Here is a 19,196-nt window from a genome sequence, read left to right as displayed (position 1 = left end):
TCACACGCCTCTTTTTAATATATAACTCTTTGACAATAGTACCTAACGTTGTCCTGTGATTGTTTTGATGTATTTCAGTTAGGTTTTGCGCTTTGACTTATCCCTGTGATATAAAAGAGCGATTTGACTAGTTTTTTAAAAGAGTTCATGAAAGTGAAAAATAAAAAAAAAAAAAAAAAATATGAAGAAATATCATTCGTGAAATATCCAAACTGAGTATTCGTTACGTTAAAACGGCAAAAATAGTGATTAGCAGTATACTGAATTTGGTAAGGCAACCCCTTAGCTGTAAAATAAGGGATGTATTGGGTTGTATGGTTTGAGCCGTATTATGTATTGATATCTAGTTCTATAGAGGATTAAACGGTTCTTTTGAGCTTGAATTACGTATTTTGAGTATGCGCCGTTTGGAATTCGACATATAAAAACTAGGGAGAATCCGGGCACAGATCAGAAAGTTACATTGGTTCAATGCGGTAAAGGCTTCACAGAAGATTAATGCATCTTTGTCCTGATATTTGATCAGATTATTAGCTCTATAACCCTTTTACTTGATGCTTTCAGTGGCAGCGAACATATCAGTACACGTGACTTCAGAAAGGATGTTGATGGGATGATAAAAACAGGTTCATGTCTTTACCACTATAATCACTGAGTCCCCTCTAAGAAAGAGTTTCGCTACGAATCGCTCTCTGTTAACCTTCTTACCATTTACATTCTCTGTCCATATTTCTTTAACGTTTTCCAGAACCATGTTACAGTGCTTGTCAAAAGATTTCACACGAGCTATGAGTTTATGATTGTTCCTTAGTGATATTATAACAGGTGTCCTCTGTAGCATTGATTCCCTGATTAGAGACATGGGTCCATATTTCATTTCGAATTCTTCTAGTTGTGTTAGCTCGTCTCTAGATAGTTCAGACCTTGAAAGGTCTGTCTTTGGAATATATGTATCGGCCATCGTGTTTTAGGTCAATTTTCTAGTATATGTAACAGACAAATCCTGAAGATAAGTCCTTGGCTTATGATATTTGCAATCTCGTAAGTTTGTGATAACTTGTCCTGATTGCCATATGATATGAGAGGTTCCTTCTTTGGTCATCTCATCATCTCATCCTGTGCATCAAACCCAATATACCATCCAGTTGTTTTCTTTCGGATTATCCAATTATCATTATCATTATCCGGGTAATCTTACACTATATAAATATCAACACATAGTCGCTGAAATTCCTTATACACAGTGGTACATATGAGTTATAGACAATGTTCAAGGAGGGGTTCCTGAATTTCATTTGCAACTTCATACTCCACTTCTATAAATATTCTGACCTTGATGTCTTAGTTGAATAGAATCATGTCTTTCTAACAGGTATAACGCCTTATCTAGCGCATATTGGGGAAGTTTCTTGTTCACAACGAATTCCCTTTGCAAAGTTTTGTAACTTGTAGACCATCCTATTGGCAACCTTCTTTTCAATTCAGATTCGATTCTTCTAATTTGTGAGAGCATTGTTGTATCATTTTCCTGGGAGTTGATAGGATCCTGAGAGGCAGCATCCATCGTAGAAGCTTGGAATAATCTAATGGCTTCATCAACATGTTTTTCGGTCGCTACTGGATTCAGTTCTAATTTAGCTAAAGATTCTGTGATACGAATTATGGCTTCTAATTGACGAACTGTGATTGGAATGGAAGACCTCTCATTGGAATGTCTTTCGGACTCTTGTAATTGTTTTCTAATAGTGATGAAATGAGAAGATAATTTTGTGGCTGCTTCAGGAGATAACCTGGGGGCACATTTTAACCTACAGTAACTAACATATCTCTTCATAGTTTCTATTGGAATTTCGTTGTTGGAGTTGGAATTATCATTTGGATCGTTTTGTTGAGTTCTTCCTGTGTGAATGTTCATGACGTGGTTCGCAATTTGGATATCTCTAGCTTCATTGTGATCATCTTTAACAATGAAGATCATATCGAATCTGGACAAGATGGTAGTTTGGAAATCAATGTTTTCACCCGGTGATTTCAAATCATCATATCTACCGTAAACAGGGTTTGCTGCAGCTAAGACACTAGTTCTAGAATTCAAAACGGTAGTGATACCGGCTTTAGCAATGGAAATAGTTTGTTGTTCCATGGCTTCATGGATGGCAACACGGTCCTCGTCTCTCATCTTGTCAAATTCGTCAATACAGACAACACCACCATCAGCAAGCACCATTGCACCTCCTTCTAGGTAAAATTCCCGTGTAGTTGGATCTCTTTGGACACTTGCCGTCAAACCAGCTGCAGAAGAACCTTTACCAGATGTATATACCGAAATCGGAGAAACTTTTTCCACAAATTTCAACAGTTGGGATTTTGCAGTACCAGGATCACCAAGCAGTAGCACGTTGATATCACCTCTTAGTCTCATACCATCTGGTAACAATTTCTTCGATCCGCCCATAAGGAGACAAACGATGGCTTTCTTGATATCAGTGTTACCATAGATACTGGGAGCAATTGAGTTGGCGAAAAGTTCATATAGATCTGGTCGTTGGGAAAGCTCCAAAAATTCTTGTTCTTCACTTTCCGAAAACATAGATAGAGAATTGTTTAACGGATTATTTGATAGGTGTTTGATCCCGATAACTTTCACGTAAGGGTTTCTGATCGCCACAGCTTTATTTCCAGAACTATTAATACTCTTATTCTTGGATTGGTAGATGGAATAAATACCAATAATGGTAACTCTTGTTCCTGGAACAACTTGGTTGGTCAAATATCTATCACATGTCATTAGTAAATTTCTAGGCAATTCACCAATTGGCACGGATTCCGGTAATTCTTGTAGTTTCAAAAACTGTTGGTCAATAAACTGTGACGATTCGTGTACGATTAAATATGGGTCAGGGCCACAAGAAGCTGCTGTTTCATCTGTTTCGTTGGAACGATCTGCAAGACACTCACGAGGTAACTGGACGTTATTGTTATTCAAATTCTGGAAATTGTTCAACTTCAAAGTTGTCATATGTTTACAGCTTCTACACATTAGCGATAACTGAGTGGCTCTTGATGTCAAGACACTGGATGAGATGATGATCCCTGTAATTCTGACGATCTTAGAAACGTGATCCGAATCCAAACTTCTTAATGGAATTTCCATAGAACTGGAATTTAAAATGAGCTGACATAGTGGGAAGTTCGACAACGCTGTCTCTGGATCAATATCAGAATCTTGCGATAACAAAACAATTCTCTTTGCCACTTGAGTTATTGCTTGTTCGAACAACGGGATAATATCTATCGGTTCATCCTGTAATTTTTTGTATAGATCTTCATTATATCCAATAAGATGCTCCGTATTCACGTCAAGGAAGTATTTATGAACCAACAGGTTATTTCTCAGTTGTTCTCTGTAAACGAAGTTGGAATCTAGTCTGAATTCCAGTATGAAACTCTTAAAAGATTTGATAATCTCTGAATTTTCATTGGAAGACAGTTCTTCACCTGCCAACACTCTAGTGGTATGGATCTCTGGTTTATCAAACGACATGGCCTGTCTTCAATTGACTTGTTGCCCTTGAAATTGTATAATACCTATCTCAGCAGTTTACTTAGAAACACAGACATGTAATACGGATACTCTTTAAGATGTATGATGTTTGTTGTAATTTAAGTCGCGATTGAATCCGGATATTCAAAACAGAATAAAATTCCAAATCAAAAAAAAAAAAAGCTTGATCTTCGCTTAACCTAATACGGAAAAGTAATTGATCGAACCGAAAGAAAAATAAATATGAAACAACACTTCTCAACACGTGACCCGGAAGGTTAAAATGCGGTTTTCTTTTTGCCTTGAGGGATTCAATTTAGGTGACGACGCGTTGCTCGAACAACCAACTGCACCGAATAAGGAAAGTCAATAAGGGTGCATTGCTTTCGTGGTTTGTTCTGATCTTAGAAATCGGAGAAACTTCGCTACACAGAATAACCGCTGAAATGTAATGAAAAATTCCTGCCACCTTACCAAAAGCGGCAAAAGGCCAAGCCAGGATAACTTAGCTATCTAGCAAAATCAAGCGTACTGATTTTTCAAGCCGTTCTTTAATCGGTCAAAAATGAAAGATGCAAAAAATCCGGTATTCAGCCATATTGGTGAAGAGGGGCAAGAGGAGACTGAATCCCGACTAAATTTTTCTACGACTTGAACTGAGTGAAACGGCTAGGAAAAACCTCATGATCGGTCACCAGACCAACAGCTGTTACAACAATATAAAGGTGGAGAGTAAATGTCACAAGAATGTTCTTAGAATTACTACAGACGAATCACTTTGCCTGTGCTTTCAACCGCACTGCAAAAAATGTTGAATGCATTCATCACAATTCAAGCCGCCAAAATCATTGAAAAATTATGGAAGCATTCTAGTCAGAAAATTTTTCTTTGATTTTGGGATTAGGAAATCATTGATTGAGCATTAGGTAAAAAATTTCAAGTCTGTTATTCATTTGTCCGCGCATCATCAGCTCCCTCTCTCTCTCCCAGTGTGTTCCTGATCTGATTCAGCACTAGACTCACCCGGCTTAGCGCCCTTATTAACCCCGTGTTGAGCTTGTGCGAACAGCCTGCAGAATATCATACGATTTAATGTTAACTACACTATGGGGAAAAAGCAAATTAGAAAAAAAGAAAAACAAGAAAAAAAATAGGCGCACGTCTAGAAAGTAATCGCGCTCATACACGCCTTACATGTAGATATCCCTCGCTCTTGCCACCCCATGCTTTATTATTAGCCATTCCAGTAAGATGAATCCAGCACTGAAACGTCAGTATCGAGCATTCAGTCATTGCCATGGCTAGAACTAGCTCTCAAAGAAAAACCCCCATTCCAGCTGCATCTCCAGTCGTATTTCCGGGTTCCTCTGTGAGAGTTTATGGTAAGTAAGTATGTATGTTTGTTTGTACTTGTGAATATTCCCAACAGTTTTACCATGGGGGTGCCTCCACGGCACATATCACCAGTTGCTACGACGTCAAACTGATCGCATGTCCAGTCACTATTACTCTATGTTTCAGACAAACCGCATAGACGCTTGAATGACTACTGCCCTCCTTTCATTTTCTTGATTTCCTAACTTTATTTTCCTATATTCCTCTAATTCGGTTCCCCTCTTATTTCCGTATCATAGTTCCCTGCATGCATTTCTGACCTCGTTTTTTGGCTGGGGAAAATCAAATTTATCGAACACCAAATGCGTTTGTTCTGCCACTCAGAAACCGTCGCAGCAACCCACCCTTCTAATGAAAAAGTAAAAGAGAAAAATCATATTTTCTATTATATATGGGGGGATTTCCCTTCTGTAAGGCTTTTTTGTAACAATACTGGGAGATTGGTTTTTATATGATAATATATATATACATAACCATGATTAAAAAAAAAAATTATTGGAATTTAGATTTATCAACTGTAGTCTGTTTCAGTTTGTTTAACAAAAGATTATCAATAGTTAGTTCTTTATAGAAGTCGCTAAAGGTTTGTTTCCCAAAGATTATAGAGAGTTAAGATTTACAGGTGAGGTTTTTCTTTGTTTTTTTCCTCTTCTTGATTCCCTTTTTTCTGATTAATTTTTCCTTCCCTTTTTCCCCAGTCCCTCTCCCCCATTGTTTTGATTATTATTTCAATTATCCTTTGCTGAAAGCATCTCTTTCTTCTTTCCTCTTCAAATAGCATATATGGACTCATCGCATTCTACACTCACGTTGCACAGCAACGTGAGTGATTGGTTGTCTTCACCTACATCGTCTTCAGCTTCTCCAGGGCCTATGGGTTTTGGCTCTGGGTTCTTTCACCAGGAGAACGATTCGGTGGAAACAATCACCTTGGATAACCGTCACCGTAGAGTTTCGAACTCTAACAAGACGGTTCCTTACCCAGAGACACCCAGATCCGGTTTCGGTATCACACATGGTTGCTCCAACGCCGGCCATAGTATTGACAGTTTTAGTAACAATAGCAACAGTAACAATAATGACAACAACGATGACGACAAAAATAACAGTAACACTAATGATAGCAATGACGATAATGGTGACGATATTACAAAATGTATCAGTAATTTAAGCGTATACGATCTACTCAGCAGTACGCAGACTGCAAGTTCGAGTAGTGAAAATTCAAGTTCGGATACAAGTGATGGTGGATCAGAGACTGATATAGAAATGGACCATAGTCAAAAACTGGCGATTAAGTCAGCACTTTCTGTTAACAATGCGCCAGTAGCTTCCACTGCCAGTTCTGCTATTACTGGTAAACTGTACAGACAAACTTCGCATCCACCTATCATGAGAAAGTTGAAATCCTCGTTGAAACTTTCTTCTGCTTCGAGTCAATCGTCTATTTCTTCAAGTAAATCGGTAAGATTTGCTTCTGAACTAACTAAAGTGAAAAGGTTCGACTCTTCCAGAGAACCTGTTACGATTTCAAATGAAACATCTCCTCAAGTATCTCCACTAGATCATGAGTCACCAAACTCCAGAGCTTCGTCTGCTTCTACTTCGTACGCATCAAACTTAGTTAGCAACTTGGATCCTTCTGACTCTTTTTGGTTTGGAACTCAACTCTCAAAGATGAACTTACCCCTATCGAAATCAATTCCAAAATTCTCGTTGTCTGATTCGGATAATGATTTGGACGATTCGGATTCAGATTTCGATGTAGATTACTTGAATGATCAACTAAACAATAATTATCACTACATGCCATCGAACAATTCGAAGTTTTCTTCTAATAATAATTCAAATTCGAATTCAGTACCTAGTTCAAGTTCTAACTCAAATACTTTTTCTCATAACAGTTTCAAATTTAGGATGAATGGTAGCAATGATACGATGACTGATTATGACTTTAACAACAACTCCAACAGTTTCAATAAAGAAAACATTAATCACCAAAATGGTTTTAACTTCAATTTTAACACTTCACCTACAAAGGATCCAATACAAATCAAATCTTGGATCCTCAAAGGTACCAACATTAAAAAATTCTATCCAACGTCGCTGGACATTAATCAGGACCTATCAAAATATTTGCAAGGTAATAATATCAAGCTTCACGAATGTAACTCATTACAATTATCACAAGGTAAACTAACTGGATTAATTTATGTGAATAATTTGAGTTTTGAAAAGTTCATTGAAATCAAGTTCTCCTTCAATGGATGGAAAGATATTCACTATGTTACTGCCAATTTTAAGCGTACAATCACTGACACCGTTGACGAATTTCAATTTCTAATCAATTTATCATCTTTTGTTTATTTTCTAAAGGTGAAGAACTTGATTTTGTTTAACTCGTTGATTTCTCCTTTAACCATTCAACTTTGTTGTAGGTACGATGTTAACGGAGAAACATATTACGATAACAACAATTACGAAAACTATCAAGTGTCATTAGACGCTATAACCAATTTGAAGCAAAAATCAAAGAAGAAATCAAATCGCCACCGGCTGCTGAAGTCATCATCCATTATGAAGAGATCTTTGAGTTCAGATAACTTTACGACTGACGGTAATTATAAATTTGCTTCTCTATCTCCGGTACCATCATCAGTAGATCATACGAAATTAGTTCCACCGAAGTTGGGTAGAAGATTCTCTGAAGACACTGATTTTTTCAACTCTTCACCATTGAAGAACGTTTCTCCAAATTATACTACGACTCCGTTGAATCAAAAAGATCCAAAGTACGACGAGTTAATCAAATCCTACTGTTTCTATGATCCGAACTCCGCTGCTGCATCATCGAGTGATAAATCTAATAGATCGATGACAACTGAAACAGTTCCAACTTCAGATACTAATTCGACTACTAATTCCACTGGTAGTCCAGCTTTTCTAAACTCAAATTTACCATCTGAGAATTGCATTCCTTCGAAGAGAGATTCACCAAAGCTAGACACTATGAAAAGTTCGAAATGCTGAACATTTGAATAAAAGTGAGCCTTCTGTTCATCAGTTTTACTTTTTTAATAATACATTTTTGCACCAATTTTGGTTTTTACTTTTTATCTTCAAATATCATTCTGATGATTAAATTCCTTTGCTGATATTTTACAATTCGACAGATTTCTTTCTGTCAACGTTTTCTTTGCATGTCGCTCACTTTTTTTCAGGTCTTTTTTTCGATAATCCTATCCTAGGTTTCCATTATCTGGTTGAAATGAACCACCATTTACACATTTAATACATTTGAATTCAATTCCTTTTTGGGTATACAAGTTGCCGGAGAGGAGACTTTTGTTTTTCCTATAAATTTTCTGTTCACTTCAATTCTTTATTGTCCTCTCTAATTTCCCTAATTTTTTGATACATTTTACTTCATATTTGATTAGATCGGGTTGAAAGGTCAATCCCATATTCATCGCTTTGGCTAGCCTCAGTTCTCTGGTCTAGTCAGTTTCCACTTTGTTCCGCTTTTCATCAAGTGCTACATATATTTTATGCCACACCTATGAAACAGACACATTAAAATTTTTGTGACACTTTATAAACTCTTCTATCTATAATAGCTAACACATATAGAATTAACGATTGCACAATCCCCTTTACAACATATAACTCCACGCAAAGTATGACAAGGACTTTAGAACTACTACAGGAGTTAACCAATTTGATCAGACTGGAGACAAATGATGGCTCTATTGATTCCGAAGTCTTTCAAAATGACAATGAACTACTAAACTGGGACCAAATATTACAGCAATTAATTGATCTGATGAAACATGACTATTTATCAAGAAAAAACATGATGATTCAACTCAAAGCCAAAGAGTTGAATATAAAGGAGTTGAATATCGAAGTGGCTAATTTAAAGAAGTCTTTGAAAGAATTTGGGCACTTAAAATACCATTTACATAAACAGCTTGAGCTGAACGACAAATTACAACAACAAGTGGAACAATACAGGAATGAATTCAGAGAATTGGAATCCGAAATAAAAGGGATTAGGGGGAGTATGCCAGATAAGAACATTCGTCGTTGATAGAAGCCCTTTTTTACAAATTTTGGATAAGGTGCTGTGACTTTACAAGTTCTTACTCAGGCAGTTTTTAAAGGGGAACAAGCAAGATATTGCAAAATACGTGTGAAATATAAAATTCAACGTGAACCCTGAGCTGTGGACTAATACCAAGGGGTAAGAATAACATTACAAAAGCGGTATATTTTCTGTCAGGGATAAACATGACGGTATACCATGATGTATATATTTTGTTTTGATCGTGGGCCTATCAATAAATATATATATATATATGATAACTGAATCAATAGGAAAGTCACCAGAGGTAAGTTCTTAATGATATAATTGACGGTTGTAGCTAATGAAAGAAGTTTGAAAGAGCTTTATGTATATTTTCTATGTTGAAGAAAATTCGAAATTATTATAGTGATCTTGTAAAGATGTTAGATTGAAATGTGTTGTTTAGTGATTTATCATCAGTCCGAACAAGTTTACGAGATTGATGCATGATTAAACGGGAAAGAAAAGAAATGAAGGATGCATAGTTGTCAAGACAATTCACATAATTAGAACTCATTTCCAAGGAACTTTCTAAAGTTCGAATTCATACCATTTGAAAATCTTTCAGGCATTTCCTCCTTTGTCTTTCTTACAACCCCCTTATATCTCATATCCTGATGGAGGTCCAAAACCAGAAAAAACATTCCATAGATATTGCACACAGCACCGGCTAGGGTTACTGTCATCGAAAAGTGTTATTAAGTTATTAGTTACTTGATGCATCGTTAGTTGTTCACTTTCCAATATAATATCTGAGGGGCTGAAATGTAGATTCAGCGTTATGGTGAATTGAAAAAGGACAGTTTCCAGTTTTATGTTTGGTTATGACAATCATCATTTAGAGGTGCGAATGCTCCAAACAAAATCAATAAAGACGTTGAAGTTGTTACAGGTTCATGAATTTATACTGGAGGTCAAAATAGTATATCACTACAGTAGTAACCAAACTTCAACGTGTGTTTATAATTGTATATTGAAGTAGAAAGACAAGACAGTAGTGAGGAAAGAAATGTGAATGAATGTGATACGCTGAGAAGCACTGCTTCTGAGGGAATAAAAAAGTTGTAAGGGATTCATATCATTTCATTTCTGCATCTTCTAACTCCTCGCTTTCTTCCATTAATTTACTTCTTCTATCCATTACGCTTTCATCTAGAGAATCTTCTGCTTCTTCAGGCACCAGATCTTCATCTTCATCTGAGTCGATATCGTTTTTGTTAGCTTTTTTGCTGAAATTCAAGTTTGAAGAATCTTTGCTGAAAACATCGTCATTATCCTCTTCATCTTCTGAATCCTCGTATGCATAGATATCCACATCTTCATCACCTTCGTCACTGTCGTACCAGAAATTATCGGCAACGGTTTCTTTGATGGTGTCAATACCTTCATTTGCCTTTCTTTGGGAAACATACGCCTTTGTTGATTCTGGCATCACGAACCCTTGCGGGATATCCTGTTTTGATCTTTCCACTTCGAGTTTTACCTTTTGTTTGTACTGATCCGGATTCTTCTTGTAGTCAACAGCAGCGTCGACGTTAGCTGGAGAGGAAATATTTGGATCTTCTAACAAGGAGACAATAGAAATCAACACTGATTCCACAGTCTGTACTGGAGACCAAGTTTCTTCATCGGGCTCATCCGAGGTGGGGTTCCCCGATTGGTGTAAGATAGAAATACACAACCTACCATCACGGTAAACGTTCGGGTGGTAAATTGCTGGAGTAAATCTAAAAGTTGGAGGAGAAAATGGGAAATCGTCCGGGAATTTCATTTGAGCCTTGAAATAACCTCCGTGGTAGATGGATTCCTCATTTAAGACCATTACACCGATGTTCCACAAGAATATGTTTGAATCATCTTCTAATGCAATATGGAAACTAGGAATAGCCTTCTTCGGATCAGTGAGTTCCCTGTATTGTCGTAATAACAAAGAAGCTGCAGTATTCTTGCCGCTCATACTTTAGAAAGAGTATTTCTATGGTAAAAAGATGTTCTGTGTGCTGATTGAAACTTCCCCCTTTTTCCAAAACTGATATATCCAGACCAAGAAAGTTCAGTTATTAGGGCTGACGATTAGAAGTAACTGTTGCTTGGTGTTCCTCAGTGATAAGATATCTCCGAGTAAATTTGACAATAATATGTTGCTAGAACTTAACAAAAACGTTAGGAAGAGAAAGAAAAAAGTAATGAAACGTAAAGCCAAACAAAAGATAGGACAATACAATATACCAACTGAGTAGTGTGAGTTTTTGCGTTTGTACAAGTATACCCGCCCAAAAGTCTATGCAACCTCTCCTTATCACCTGTTTATTGATACTCTCATTTAAATGCAAATACAATAATTTGTAATTAAAATTAATAGTTGTCTGTGTTTTGACCTTTTAAATTTCTTCTGAAACTGGTTTACAAAAAAGAACCAAGCTGAATGCCGAAAAGTCAAGAAAAACCGTCCCAAGACAAAATAAGCAAAAACCGTTGGGTTGTGTACTCTTGGAAGATACCGTTCTATTGTTCAGGTTGGGGGTTTAATCGATATTTATACTATAGCTATATGTCTCTATATTTTTTACCGTCTTGTAAGCTTTTCGTCCCCAGGCATTATTCATGTTGATTTGCACAACCAGGTATGCGTTAATAATCCATGGATGAAAGTAACAGTATTTAAGGCATCAACATTTACGCATGAATGTTTATTTTCCAATTGATGGGGAATGCGGGGGCCAATTACATCAATTTTTTCGAATGTATCTAATGCATCCGGCAAAATATCACTTCTACCGCATCGTTGTGAGAGCGTGCATTTTAACTGATAAGCTGAACACTAGGATTAAATGTGAATCGGAGAACTCTGGTAGTCAGTTGTTACGTTCAAGATTCTTATTTATACTCTAGACTAGTTCTTCATCGGGCAGTAGTATATTCTGCTCGGCGTCAGCAAACGTTAGACTCGCCGCTTTCACCGATAGGAACAGTGGAAAAGTTCACGTGACCTTAGGTCACGTGAACACCAATCACCATCTCCTTCTTTTCTCATTCTCGTAAGGTTTTCCGAACTGAGCCATAGGGCAATAACGCTCATCAAGTCTGAATCGTACCATTTTGAACTATACAGCACTTCACCATAGCTCAACAGGCCTAATTCCCTTACATATTCACCTCAAGGTGGATGTTTTGCTGAGATCCTGCCGTCCTCACATTCGGAACGTTATAAGATTTGTATCTCGCGACGGCGTGTTGGAGTTGCAACTCGATGCTATATGTTTTCTCGTCTGCGCGCTTTTCTTTGTGTGCCGAAATTTGTTTTCGTCCAAAGTACTTTCTTTGACTTATTTTCCTTTAAATCAGAAGATTATTTCTTGTTTTTCTGTCTATTTACTATTTCAGATCCAGTATAAAATATAGGACAAATGCCTATAGTGATGAAGATAAATACAGGGCTTGGTATAAGAAATCTGCCGTTATTTTTCTTTCTCTGCGTTGGCCAACTTATCAAATCAGGTTCTTCAAATTGTGAAAATACCTGGTATCAGCTTACTGTGCGAAACTGTGTCATTGAGAACGTTTTATTGTTTGTGGGGTTCAAGTTTTCTCTAGCTGGATATAGCAATTTGAAATATCCATCTTAAAGCAACTAATAACAAATTTTGAACCCATCCATTGCGATATCATGAGTTATAAGGATCCGATACTCTCGCAGTTCAAAAATAAGGATACCATTGATGCGAAAGTTATTACGGAGTTGATCGAGGATGCGCGCGTTCAAAACACATCGGACCGTACTCAAATTATAAACGATGAACTGCATGAAAGAACCGTGGAAAAGTGTAAAGAATCACTATCTATTTATACAGATCTTGTCAAGTTGAGCTTCCTGTTGGCTAAGTCATGGGATTTAAAGACGTTGGAACAAACCGTGATGCTAAGGTTTGGATTGCAAGATATTATCGGTACGAGTGAATTGGCTAGTTCCGGGAATAAATCACAGGGAGAAGATTTCGATAGAGATATAGCCTTGAAGACAATATCAAAATGTGATAAATTATCCGTAGCATTGGAACAATTGTCGCTTGATTCAAGGTCGGTTATGGTTTTCATAAAACAGGCGACTGAAACAAACGATGTTACTGTACTCCTGTCGGATGCAATGACTCTGTTATTGGAGATTTGGTTTCTATGTGGTCACCAGCTAAGGAAATTGAAGAGAAAAGTTGCAGCATTTTTCATGAGATCCAAGCTCCTTCTCATAGATTACGAATTGGAATTAATCAACAATACCAATATGGATAAAATGACCAAGGCAAATTTGGAATCCCTAAAAGAGACGATATCTTCATATAAATCTTTCATCAAAGTACTTTTACAACAGCTACGGGACGCTGAGACAGTTGATGATCAATCAGAGTTTGAAGAATGTCTGGCGATCTTCATGGACGTGGAAGGCATGTACCAAGCGTTCAATTTCACTTGGTTATTAGAAGAAAATTCAACACTGTTAACGAACTCTGAACACTATTACGCCAAGGCACAGCAAGAATCTGACCAGCATGACTTACAAGAATTATCAGGAATTAACTCATTTATTGATAATTCATTAATCGATGAAGAGGAAGAAGGCAAGACACAAAGCGAATCAGCGGAAGAACCTGGTGATGATTTGGACGATCTTGTCCCATCCTCAGACAAATTACATTTTTCTCAAGGACGGTCACGGAGATTGTCAAATATGTCTGGTACTTCTGACATTTCGTTGATGATGGAAAAAACTTCATTGACTAAAGAACTACCTCATTTACTGCAAGCATTCAACAATGCTAAGAAGTTAGCTAATGATCTAGAAAGCGTCAGGGAACTTGGAAGCACTACACCACCCACTTTTTCTCCATTTAGCTCCCCAAACTGTTCTTCTTCTATGTCGTTGGATAACTCCACTACCATGAACTCGTCTATTCTTTCTAATCACATTGGTATTAAAACACCAACAACAAGTGGTTCCAGTAAAGTTTTGGAAAGTCTGGCCCATCGTCAGCAAGAATTCCCATATGCTTCGAGCAGCCCGTTAAATCCGTCACCTTTGTCAAAATTAGAAATGAGTCAGCAGCTGATTCGTCAAGATATGCTGAAATTGATGTCACAGACTCCAAACAATGCGAATGCTGCAACAATTTCTGCAAAAGTCCCCGGATTTGGATCCAACATTCTTAACAACCTGTACGGTATAGGCTCAAAAAACTAACCATTGCATATTGTTTAATTTCTTCATGAGTTTAAACATCTCTAAAAATATTCTATCTTTATACGTTCACACAATTAAGTACCATTAAATTCATACATTAATATAATTCTGAATATCGTTACAAATAGTTTAATTTTGGCGATTGATAATACTGTTCGTGTTTTGTAAAACAAATCATGTTTTGAACTATTATTTAATGTACTTTGATATTAATTTTTATTTAGTTTAGTTACTCCCGGAATAACCTAAATCAAATCAACGACTGCGATTCCTTTGGTTTCTTGTCAGCGGAAACGGCTTCTTCATCATCGTCGTCTTCGTCTTCGTCTTCATCTCTTGCTCTGTCATAGAATTCGTCCAAAATCTTTGGAGAAATTCTGTTCAACATTTCCTTTGGATATATTCTCAAAAGGGACCAAGCTTGGTCCAAAGATTCGAATACAGTTCTGTCTTCATAGGCACCTTGAGCAATAAAGGTCTTTTCGAATTTTTCCAAAAATTCCAAAGATAGCTTATCTTCAATGGATAAAGCTTCCTCACCGACCACAGCTTTCATGGCAGCAGCATCCCTACCAATGGCATATTTAGCGTACAATTGGTTAGAAACATCACCGTGGTCCTTTCTTGTCATACCTTCACCGATAGCAGACTTCATTAATCTCGATAGGGAAGGCAAAACGTTGATTGGTGGATAAATACCCTTATTATCTAGTTGACGATCGACAGAAATTTGACCTTCTGTAATATAACCAGTCAAATCTGGAATTGGATGTGTAATATCATCGTTAGGCATTGTCAAAATAGGAATTTGGGTAATGGAACCGTTACGACCCTCCACTCTACCAGCTCTTTCATAGATGGTGGACAAATCTGTGTACATGTAACCTGGGTAACCACGTCTACCTGGGACTTCTTCTCTAGCAGCAGAGACTTCTCTCAAAGCATCAGCATAAGAGGACATATCAGTCAAAATGGTCAAAACGTGTCTTTCGGTCTGGTATGCCAAATATTCAGCAGTAGTCAAAGCCAATCTAGGAGTAATAATTCTTTCAATGGTTGGATCGTTTGCCAAATTTAAGAAAAGAGATGTTCTTTCCAAGGAACCATTTTCTTCGAAATCTTGTTTAAAGAATCTAGCGGTTTCTAAATTAACACCCATAGCTGCAAAAACAATACTGAAATTTTCTTCATGACCATCATGAACATCCTTAGTTGGTCTAACCAAGCCTGCTTGTCTACAAATTTGGGCAGCAATTTCGTTATGCGGTAAACCAGATGCAGAGAAAATTGGAATCTTTTGACCACGGGCAATGGAGTTCATGGTATCGATCGCAGAAATACCAGTGGAAATCATTTCCTCTGGATAAATACGAGCGTATGGGTTAATAGCAGAACCATTGATATCCAAGTAATCTTCAGCAAACACTTTTGGACCGTTATCGATAGGTCTACCTGAACCATCAAAGATTCTACCCAAAGCATCTTCAGAAACTGGGATTCTCAAATTTTCACCCGTGAACTCCACAGTGGTCTTCTTGACATCGATACCAGAGGTACCTTCGAACACTTGAACAATGGCACGATCACCTCTAACTTCCAAGACTTGACCTTGTCTAACTGAGCCATCTGGTAGTGTCAAATTCACAATTTCATTATAACGTGGGAATTTCACTTTTTCCAAAATAACCAATGGACCGTTGACACCACCAACAGTATTATAGTTCAACCGTGGCTTGATCTTAAACCCCTCAGTAACGGCCTTCTTGTTCAAGTCGAACAGCTGCTTATCAGTAAGTGTAGACATTGGTCTGTGTTTTAAAATATTTCTCTATAATTTAGATTCACGGTATGTGACTTCTAGCCTATTTATTGTACCTGCGGTATCTGTGTTTTCGAAGCGATAAAGGCCTTCTCGTGTATTTCAAAACCCAAATAGTCCCTTGCTAGAGTGATTGACCTATGTGATGACCCCACTGCACGATAGCCGTACTTTTAACCTTCTTCCTATCTATTTTCTAGTGAGAAAGGGGCCAGGATATCTATGTTCTCTTTTCGTCAGGTTGTAAATTGTGAATTATTGATTTCTCGTAGAAAGTACCACGTATCTGGAAGGTAGGGTAACTGAGAATCCTATCATGAGCTACACACACGTTAGGACATTACCTCAGTATCAGTAGGCTCTATGTATGGGAGGACTATATAGAGGGTATCATGGATGCTACAAGCTGCTTTATGTTCTGTAAAGTTGGTGGGTATGAGTTCGATGCGTCGTCGAGTGAGGAAAGATATTTGCTTTTGGAGAGATAGTATATCATTCCATCTAGATCGTACCTTATCAATATATCTCTTATGGAGACGGATTCAGACACAAGTTTTCTGACCTGTAGTAATCTTAGAGTGTCATATATTAACTGTGAGTAGTTCTGGATTACGTTTTGTTCGTTTTCAATGGAAACGTCAGATATTCCTTCGAACAGCCAAATGTTGAAGGAAAAGTTGATGAATTGGTGGATGTACCTCATAGAAATCACTTGCTTGTCACGGTCCATCTCATTGCTATACTTGAGATTTATCATTGGGACCCCCCAGATTGTATAAGCAGAAACATTATTATTATTATTAACATCCTCGTCACATTTTTCGATACGAAACCATTGACAAAGCTCTTTAAACAACGCTGTTTGCTTTCTTTGCAAGACTTGAGAGAGCTTACTCATAGTCAACGCCTCATCATTCACTATTTCTTCAACGTCAAACACTTTTTTGTCTTTATCGAAATGATCCTCATCTTTCAAGTACCGTTCAAGTTCCTGGTACCGGTTCCGTTTCACGTCTATCTTATTTTTGACTAATTGTACCCGTTGTCGCAGTTTGATCAATCTGCGTTTCTCGTTGTACACATCTAGTTTCTGCAACTGCTTGCCAAACTGACCATTACCGGCAAATCCAGCTTCTAGCTGTTCTCCGACATCATGTTTAAGCTGTTCAACTTCTTGGCGGAGCAACAATAGCTTTAGTTTGTCCCTTAAAAGTATTGATGGGGATCCATTAATACAATGAGCACATAAAAATTCGACATTTGGGATCTTAGGACTGCCACAGATCCCACAATGTATCATTACTATTTACTTCCCACCTAGCTGGGTTTCACTTCTAAGAAGTTCAATAGCTATATCCTGAATTTCTTACCCTAGCCCGTTCCTCATCATTATGTCAGGTTCACTGTTATGGCTCTAAATTTTGGTTATTTACAGTTTTGGTGAAAAATGAATCATTATCTAAACAAGTTGACTATACTGCGAAGGAAATTAGCAGGGCTTTAATTAATTAAAACTGCTGTTTGCTGAACCACAAAACTCTCAGCTTTTGAATGGTCTTGGAGGTTTGTAATCTTCCCATCATCGAGTGATTTTCATTTTATTGCAATTGATAGCTATTCTAGCAAGTTTTCCTAATCGTTACTCAAAAGAACCATCCAGAGTTTGACACATTTGTGCACTTATCCAACTTTAACATCAGAATGACTGAAAGACCTATAAGAGTGGTCATTTTAGGTGGCTCATCTACTGGCAAAACATCTTTCGCCTCAAGATTAACCGTTAATTTGGTACATGAAGTTCATTACCCAACAAGAAAACAAACGAACTGGTTATTCACGTTCAAACCTTCGAGTCCTCTTGCACGATTCTTGATGGACCGGAAATGCCATGCTCGTCTCAAAAATAGGACTCGTGGTGAAATTACTGCACCATTGATTGAATCACCAGAGTTGACCTCACGTCTTTTGCTATCACCTTTCATATTCAATATTATAATGCAAGAGTATAAGTATGCTCGAGATCACAATATTAAAGACGATGCGGATCTGAAACGAGATAATCACGTATACAAATACTTGGATTCTCACGATGAGATAAATGAAAAGAATGTAAATTTAATGACAAACTCTAATGGGAATATAGCATCGGACCAACACTGCAAAAATTCACTTTCGATAGATGAATTCCAGAAAAGATACAATCTTGAAGCCTTCAGACGACTTGGTTACATACCTCCATCATACACTGACATTTCAATTGATATTATAGATACACCAGGATTTAATCCAGATATGGTCGTGCCATTCTTGGAGCTTTCTCTATTCTCCAATTTGGGTAAACCAAGATTGAGAGGATTGGCAGATGAACCGCGTAAGCCCGTCTCCACGCAACCAATCCTTGTTGCATCAGGAGCAGCAGAATTAAACGGACGTGTGGATGGTTATTTTCTTGTGTACAGTCTAGTACCAGAACTAAACAAAATCGACGCATTGCCTTCTTACACTGATGCTAATGCCGACTCGCATGATATTTCACCCTTACATTCTGCTTCAAGTAATGCGTCAAATAATAGAAAAAACTCCTGGTCAGAGTTCGATGATGGTGGATTCAGTCTGCTAACTACAATTAGAAACTGTTTCCTCGATGCATGGAAAGAATACAGGAACTATCAAAAGCTTACGAAAGATTCTGCAGAAACAGATATTTACAGTTTAATGCAGAATTTGAAACAAATGTGGAAGAGCGAAGTACACACAAAGGAGAACCAAAGAAAAAAACTAATAACGACATTGAAAGACATCAATTTGGCTCCTGATGCTCCTGATTCCCCACCTCCGATCATTATTATTGGTACACATATGCGTCACGATTTAGCATCCCCAGTGTTGTTGCAGTGGGGGAAAGATTTGGCTCTTCAATGGAATTGTGGGTTTGTAGGTTTGGATTCGATGACTGATGACAATGTTGACGTTGCATTCGCCATGCTATTACGTGAGATTATTGAAAGGGATACTGCCATTTGTAAGAAGCGTACAAAGAAGAGCACGCTAGGGAGGCTTCTATAGAATTTTGACTTAG

At 37.5% G+C, this 19,196-nt stretch overlaps 9 protein-coding genes across 9 annotated transcripts; 4 read left to right on the top strand and 5 right to left on the bottom strand.

The window, feature by feature from the left end:
• Window positions 1–628: 628 nt before the first annotated feature.
• SMD2 (mRNA splicing protein SMD2) lies at window positions 629–961 on the bottom strand (the record flags this gene model as incomplete). Its single annotated transcript, XM_453476.1, has 1 exon — window positions 629–961. One exon carries the CDS (start codon window positions 959–961, stop codon window positions 629–631), a length of 333 nt encoding a protein of 110 aa, XP_453476.1.
• A 342-nt stretch (window positions 962–1,303) lies between these two features.
• Window positions 1,304–3,544, bottom strand: MCM5 (MCM DNA helicase complex subunit MCM5; the record flags this gene model as incomplete). Its single annotated transcript, XM_453475.1, has 1 exon — window positions 1,304–3,544. The coding sequence occupies one exon, from the start codon at window positions 3,542–3,544 to the stop codon at window positions 1,304–1,306; it is 2,241 nt and encodes a 746-aa protein (XP_453475.1).
• Window positions 3,545–5,722: 2,178 nt separating this feature from the next.
• Window positions 5,723–7,969, top strand: KLLA0_D09240g (CBM21 domain-containing protein; the record flags this gene model as incomplete). The annotated part of the gene is made up of 1 exon (XM_453474.1): window positions 5,723–7,969. The coding sequence occupies one exon, from the start codon at window positions 5,723–5,725 to the stop codon at window positions 7,967–7,969; it is 2,247 nt and encodes a 748-aa protein (XP_453474.1).
• Window positions 7,970–8,618: 649 nt separating this feature from the next.
• KLLA0_D09218g (uncharacterized protein) lies at window positions 8,619–9,029 on the top strand (the record flags this gene model as incomplete). The annotated part of the gene is made up of 1 exon (XM_453473.1): window positions 8,619–9,029. The coding sequence occupies one exon, from the start codon at window positions 8,619–8,621 to the stop codon at window positions 9,027–9,029; it is 411 nt and encodes a 136-aa protein (XP_453473.1).
• Window positions 9,030–10,143: 1,114 nt separating this feature from the next.
• CDC34 (SCF E2 ubiquitin-protein ligase catalytic subunit CDC34) lies at window positions 10,144–11,022 on the bottom strand (the record flags this gene model as incomplete). The annotated part of the gene is made up of 1 exon (XM_453472.1): window positions 10,144–11,022. The coding sequence occupies one exon, from the start codon at window positions 11,020–11,022 to the stop codon at window positions 10,144–10,146; it is 879 nt and encodes a 292-aa protein (XP_453472.1).
• Window positions 11,023–12,732: 1,710 nt separating this feature from the next.
• MDM36 (Mdm36p) lies at window positions 12,733–14,298 on the top strand (the record flags this gene model as incomplete). The annotated part of the gene is made up of 1 exon (XM_453471.1): window positions 12,733–14,298. The coding sequence occupies one exon, from the start codon at window positions 12,733–12,735 to the stop codon at window positions 14,296–14,298; it is 1,566 nt and encodes a 521-aa protein (XP_453471.1).
• A 250-nt stretch (window positions 14,299–14,548) lies between these two features.
• VMA2 (H(+)-transporting V1 sector ATPase subunit B) lies at window positions 14,549–16,102 on the bottom strand (the record flags this gene model as incomplete). The annotated part of the gene is made up of 1 exon (XM_453470.1): window positions 14,549–16,102. The coding sequence occupies one exon, from the start codon at window positions 16,100–16,102 to the stop codon at window positions 14,549–14,551; it is 1,554 nt and encodes a 517-aa protein (XP_453470.1).
• A 391-nt stretch (window positions 16,103–16,493) lies between these two features.
• On the bottom strand, window positions 16,494–17,417 carry ATG14 (Atg14p; the record flags this gene model as incomplete). The annotated part of the gene is made up of 1 exon (XM_453469.1): window positions 16,494–17,417. The coding sequence occupies one exon, from the start codon at window positions 17,415–17,417 to the stop codon at window positions 16,494–16,496; it is 924 nt and encodes a 307-aa protein (XP_453469.1).
• A 401-nt stretch (window positions 17,418–17,818) lies between these two features.
• On the top strand, window positions 17,819–19,183 carry KLLA0_D09108g (uncharacterized protein; the record flags this gene model as incomplete). The annotated part of the gene is made up of 1 exon (XM_453468.1): window positions 17,819–19,183. One exon carries the CDS (start codon window positions 17,819–17,821, stop codon window positions 19,181–19,183), a length of 1,365 nt encoding a protein of 454 aa, XP_453468.1.
• Window positions 19,184–19,196: the final 13 nt, after the last annotated feature.

Source organism: Kluyveromyces lactis (genome assembly GCF_000002515.2).
Source record: "Kluyveromyces lactis strain NRRL Y-1140 chromosome D complete sequence".
NCBI classification, from domain to species: Eukaryota; Fungi; Ascomycota; class Saccharomycetes; order Saccharomycetales; family Saccharomycetaceae; genus Kluyveromyces; species Kluyveromyces lactis.
Note: the sequence above shows the minus strand (reverse complement) of the source record. Positions and strands in the feature narration are given on the sequence as shown.